The following is a 6277-nucleotide window of genomic DNA, read 5'->3' as shown; positions in this document are numbered from 1 at the left end:
ACTAAACTATGTGTGATGTTGATGTTAAATTACTTTGCTTCCGCTACTTTCAAACTTGGTTTGTAGTAATTATTCGAACTCTGATGTATGAGAAATATTTGTGAACTCTGATGTAACATATGACTGGTTATGTTGAATCTTTATGATCTTGGTTTGTATGTTGGTTGTTTGAGATCCTTCGTGATTTCGTTGGACTACCGGGTTTATATGGGCTCAAATATGACGGTTTGGTAGCTTCAGTGATTACTTCTGCTCTTATAAATTGGACGATTCTGTGACAATGCATGATGCCGAGAGATCCATCGCGAAAGCAAGCATGGGAGAGGAAATAAGATTTGACATTGAAGGCCATGTCATTTCCTTTAGACATGCATGGAAGGAGATTCCTTCTGATTATTTATACAGTTATAGAAATCACAACAAGTTTTAAAAAAGCCATGGCATTGAGCCAAGTTCATATATTAATTATCCTGAAATAATATAAGTGATATGAGTTTGTCCTAGGTCAAACTATGTCGATTGAGTGTGACCTAGTTTATAGAAAAGAAGTATAATATTTATGGAATTTATTTTCATAATTTACCTCTTTAATATGGTATATGTTAATACTCTTATCTGTGAATTTGGTAAATCTTATCATAGTTTGACTTAAGACACACTTGCATCTCTTATGTTTGAGAAGAAGGGAGTATTGTTTTTCCTTTTGTAATAATGGTTGTGCACCTAAATACTTTTTGGGGGGAGGGGGCCAGTGGCTATATTATCAACCTAATTGATCTTGAAAACCTAGCTCCCAAATACAATTTATCTCAGACACATAAAAACCAGTTTTGCTATATCGTGCCTGTTTAACATTTTTTCTCTCCACACATGAATGTTTTCCTTTCCTTTATAATTCACTTTATTCTTCCTAAATAGCATGTATGGAATGGAATAAAAATAAGATTCTCATGAAAAACTTCCCTTCTACACCTGATTTTTTTGTTTTCCTATTTTCTTTTTGTTTAGGGTGAAAAACTTCGGTCCCGGCCCACACCTTAATTTTAGTTACTATCAACTTGTTCTGGATTATACTCAATTTGTGCTGGAATTATAATAATTATTTTGTCTAATGTTAGGTGGAATTGGTGTAACTAAAAATTCGAGTGTGGAGAAGAAATATTTCATCCAATTCTTACAGCATCTATAATCAAAGTGTGCATCTCTAATCTAAGTGTAGACCTCCTTTAAAACATCAAAAAAATTTATTTACATGTTCACAAAATTTGGGTGCAGGAATGATGTTTTTCACCTAAAGTTGGAGTAGACAATCACAAAAAATTGTTTGTTGGGTCCGTTTCTTGTATTGAAGTTGTTTAATTTGGAGGAGTGTATTGCAACCCGGTCCCCAGTTATACGATTTTCGGCCCTGCTTTCTTCTTAAACTGGGCTAGTTTTTCATCTTCTAATAATCGTAATTTCTATGTTAAAGTAAAAGTTTATTTCTGTTATTTAGAAATAATTCTCTCTTCTATAGTTTACTTATGATAGTTATATATATACTAATTATTCACCAACTGACCAAATGTTAGCTACAAAATTAATGCACAACAAAATTCCATCCGAGGCATGCAAATCAAATAGTAATAATAGTACGTAATTCAGAACCCTATAACATAATTAATATAGAAAATATATAATTTTGCAGGCAGATATATGGAAGCGAGATCTCACTGCTCCGCAAGGAAGAGTAGGAAGTCATCATCGCCGGCACACTCGCTGCAGAACGCGTGGCACTGCCTAGAGGTGAAAACGGTACGGATATTTTCCGACCGTATTAGAAACCGAATCCACGATATCCAATTGTATCCTATTCGACATAGTTGACACTATCTGTATTCGAATCCGAATCCGGACAGAAATATGAAAACAAATGTAATATCGGTGATATCCGTCCGTATCCGATCCGTTTTCATCCCTAGCACTGCCCCGCGCTGCGTTGGACGGCAGTCCGCGCCACCTCGTGGAGGTCGACGTCAGTCCGGAAGGCGGGTTTGGCTTGCCCGCGCAAGTCGATGTGCCGCCACAGCACGGGCTCCTGGGTGGCGACGCGGCGCCAGGAGCGGCACACCCCCGCCGCGGCGCCTAGCACAAGCTCCACGTGGTCGATATTATTGAAGACGTACAGCAACGCGTCCACGGGCAGCTCCGCCCAGTCCCTCGATGACGGCAAGGCGTGGAATGCCTTGAGGGGGAGCGCTCTGGGTTTCTTTTTCTTGTGGTTGTGACGGATCCCTGGAAGATGCGGCGATGGTGGAGGTGGAGAGGACGACAAGGGCATGGCGATCGAGTCGAAACCGCTATTCTAGGGCTTAAGCGGTTTGTGTACGAAGGGGAAGGCTGAAGAAGGCAGATTAAGCAGCGCCGTCTCCACGACTATATATACAAAGGGTGCGTTTGGTAGCCTGTACGAGGGCTGGGCCAGGCCGCTCGGATGCATGCGCTCGCGTTTGGTTGGCTGGACGGATTATTGGGCCAGGCTCACACGCTACTCAGCATGAAAGATGCTGTATCCAGAGAAACACCAGAATTGGTCGCATCCGGTGAGCCAGGCTCGCGCTGTGCAAGATTAGCATAGCTAATGACGTTATTAGCACATAATTAGTGAATATTAAGTGATTTATTATGGCATAATACCATAAGTAATTAACATTTTAGTATTTATTTTGACATTCGTGTTACATGATTTGTACTCATGTGGGCAATCAAACAACTTCTCTTCCGAACCAGGCTACATACATACAAGGAACCAAACATAAGAGCCGGTATGCGATCAGACTGGCTAGGGTGAGCCAGGCCCATGGATACGGACCAAGCTAGCTACATGCAACCAACCAAACAGGTCCAAAGTAAAGCTATACTAACAGGAAACGAATACCTTATCAAAAAAAATGAAACGGATAGGCTGTCGTGGCACTATTGGATTGCTACGAGATGTTGTAATAGGGGAACGATAATAATGATAGGGTTAGGGTGTTTGCTGGATGCACGATTTGTTTATTGGCCTTGTGTGCCGTCCAGGCAACCGGCCTCTGGCCTTCCAACTCATGCAGAATATTTCTCTACTCTCCTTCGTTGCAGCCACTTCCACTGAGCCGTCCGTCCACAGCGTTCGTCTCTACCACGCAATCCGCCTATCACAGCCGCGTCTCGCCGTCCGCCCGCACCCATTCTGCCTCGCCGCCACGGTCATCCCCCGCTGTACTCCATGCTGTGGTGCGCTCGCCCTAATCCCGCGCTGTAACACCCTAGTGTTAAGCATTGCATTTGGCACTTCCATCTCATGAGCACAAGCATCATCCAAGCATTTATTAGTATGAGCATATGGAATTTCATCTTATTCTTTACATATTATCACATGTGATGTTGATTATATACATGCATATGCTGGTGATCGTGTGTGACCAATGAAAGAGATGGTTGTGAGGTCACAAAAACACCTTATACACATCTAGGATGGAAAATGGAACAATGTTTGTATTCATGACATGGTCCAAATTTGCTTCTAAGTCATAGTGTACCCAAAATTTCATTTCCCATTATACTACTTTGACTAGAGTTGAACTATAGCATAGATGGTTTACATAGCAGTGCACCCTTAATAAAAGTTGTAGTCCTTGACATGGGTAACGAACTTTGTTTTAGGGCCATGAGCTAATTCAGTGCCTAACATAGTCAAAAACAGCTCCAATGTAGCAATAAAATGTTGTTTTTAGACTTGGAAATTTTGCTGTCAAAATGCAGATTTCAGTTTCAAGTGCACCACTTTGGGTCTTTGTAACTTGCAAACCATTGAGAATTAGATGATGCTGCCGAAAGCAAAGATGGAGATCTCACATAGCTCTACAACTTTCACTAATACTATTTTTACTAAATCGCTACGGATTAGGAGTTACACATGCACAAAGTAGCTCTTTCAGTCATCTACATCAGGCCCTGATGGCCAATTTGAATCGGCCCTGGTGGCTGACCACGCGCAAGCACTAGCCATCGCGTGGCGCCATACGCCAGAGCCGGCCCCGCGACGCTGTGCCGAGGGGTAGAAAAGGGGTGCCTGGTTGTTCATTCTCTCCCACTCTCACTCACTCGCCCTCGCTCTGCCTCGCTCTCGCTCTCTCGTAGCCGAGCCGACCCGTCGTCGCCATCGCCGCCGTGCCTTCGACGAGCTCATGCGCTACCGCTGCCGTATCTCCATCCAATCCATCACATGCATAGCTTTGCCGTGAGCCGCTCTACCTTCCCCACCCACCATTGCCACCGTTCGAGCCTAGGTAATGCGACATTTCATGTCACCATCGCCGCCATGGCCATGGAGCGCCATCGAGCTCCGAGGTCACCGTGGCCAGCCCTATCCATAGATCCTCCTACCTCTTTCTCCCTAGGTTCGTCATTGCCTTAGGTCCTAGATGCTCACGTCATCGTTTATATAACCGCCACCGCTGGCTCACTGGAACGACATGCACCGCACCACCGTGCTCTCGCCGCCATGCTGCCATGCACACGACCGAGCTCATCGACGCTTTGCCGAACCCTAACCCTAGCCCTAGGTCATCAAGTAGGTCACCCTAGTACCTTAACCGAGCTCAGAAGAGTTTGGCTTTGCCAAGAACAGCAATGGCGCCACCGCGCACTTCTGCTGCACCACCATGCTCGCCGCCACTGTGTCTAACTGCCATAATCGGCTCAACCACCTACACCACTAGATGCGGGTTGACGAGGGGAGCATGATGGTGGTGGTGGTTTCACCGGAGACCTTGCTATCAGTGAGTTCTCGCTAGTCAAAGGGCGCGCCCTGGCTCGGTCTCACTGGCGCTTGGGTCCTGTTGACCCGCGGGGCCTAGCTGTCAGTGCCTGGGTGTGCTGTGTCGGTTGTACATATCATTTAGGGTTTTATTTGTTTTTCTTTATTCTTTTCTAGTTTTGAATGCAAACTCTGGAAATTCATTACTAGAGGTAAGGATGTCCAATTCGAGTGAACCAAATTTTGTTGGATTGATCATGAAGTGTACTATTTGATAAAAATATGAAACTTTTTGTTTGGAGTAGTTTTCTACTGTGAATTAAATTAAGTTATTTAAGTACTTTTAAAATGGCCTTTATCTTGTAAAATGCATAACTTGAGTTAGGTAGGTGCTAAAAATGTGATTCCAATTTTGTTAGTCTTTTGTTGCCATGCTCTAACTAGAAAAAATACTAAACTTATAGTAGGAATACTCGAAATATGGTCTTCCTATTTAACCTTGATTCATTACTAGTTTCTAGTGAAAATAAATGGGGTAAAAATACATAACTTATGATCATGCAAATTTTTACACAGTGTTATAGTGCTAGGATGAAAGTAAGAAAAATATAAAATCTGTTGTTTGACACTTTTCACTAGGCTAAGCTATTTTTGCTAAAATAAGCCTATGCAACTTGTCATTTTTAGAGGTGGCTATGCTTATCCAAATAGCATAAAATTGGTACAGTAGACTACTGGGGTCATATGTAAGCTACTATGATTTTCTCAGAATTTATTGTGCACTTTAAGTATTTATCTTCTAAATTGCCCTATTATATAAGGAAATTAATAAATGCACCTAAGTAAATTATTTGGGCTTAACCATGATGTTTTCTATGGTGCTTGTGATGCATATGATGTGTTTCTATTGGTAGTTATGCTCAAAGTTAATTGGTTATAGGCAGCTAGTTAATTATCGCTCTATAACTCAATAAGATGGCTGCATGTGTAGTTTCTGTTGTGGTGACAAATTCATGATGATAATGATATTTTCTGTGAAACTTGTCAATAACAAAGTTGTATATAACTTACTCATCTTGCTTGTCCTAAAATTTTATGGTCATAGGCCTAATGCTTTAAGAGTTATAGCTATTAGAAGACTACTTTCAGATTTTCTTGTCCTCTGGATAGATCTGAAAGATTGAATTGTCTGACTAGGATAGCTACTGAATCACCTTAAGATAATTAAAAGAAACTTGTAGGCAATTTCATAAGATTTCCAGAAAGTCCACATCCATATTGTTTGGATGCGTATAACTCTAGTTATGGCCAAAATAAGTGGCTGTTGTCTTGCAGTCTAGAAAATATTTAAATATGTGTTTGTTTAATTACTAGAGAGGTAATATGCACCCACTCAGTAAAAGAAAGTTAATTTTGTTATCACCTTAATAACTTGCTGCCATGGACATTTAGGAAATATGCATTTCATCATATCATATCATCCATGTCATTATCTAT

At 41.8% G+C, this 6277-nt stretch overlaps 1 protein-coding gene across 1 annotated transcript; it reads right to left on the bottom strand.

Annotated features, from left to right (window-relative positions):
* Positions 1-1957: 1957 nt before the first annotated feature.
* Positions 1958-2320, bottom strand: LOC136548520 (putative F-box/LRR-repeat protein 22). Its single transcript, XM_066540013.1, has one exon. It carries the CDS (start codon positions 2318-2320, stop codon positions 1958-1960), a length of 363 nt encoding a protein of 120 aa, XP_066396110.1.
* Between the last annotated feature and the right edge of the window lie 3957 nt (positions 2321-6277).

This window comes from Miscanthus floridulus, chromosome 4 (assembly GCF_019320115.1).
Source record: "Miscanthus floridulus cultivar M001 chromosome 4, ASM1932011v1, whole genome shotgun sequence".
In the NCBI taxonomy this organism is placed as follows: Eukaryota; Viridiplantae; Streptophyta; class Magnoliopsida; order Poales; family Poaceae; genus Miscanthus; species Miscanthus floridulus.
The sequence above is the reverse complement of the archived record's forward strand: the minus strand, read 5'-3'. Positions and strand labels throughout refer to the sequence as shown.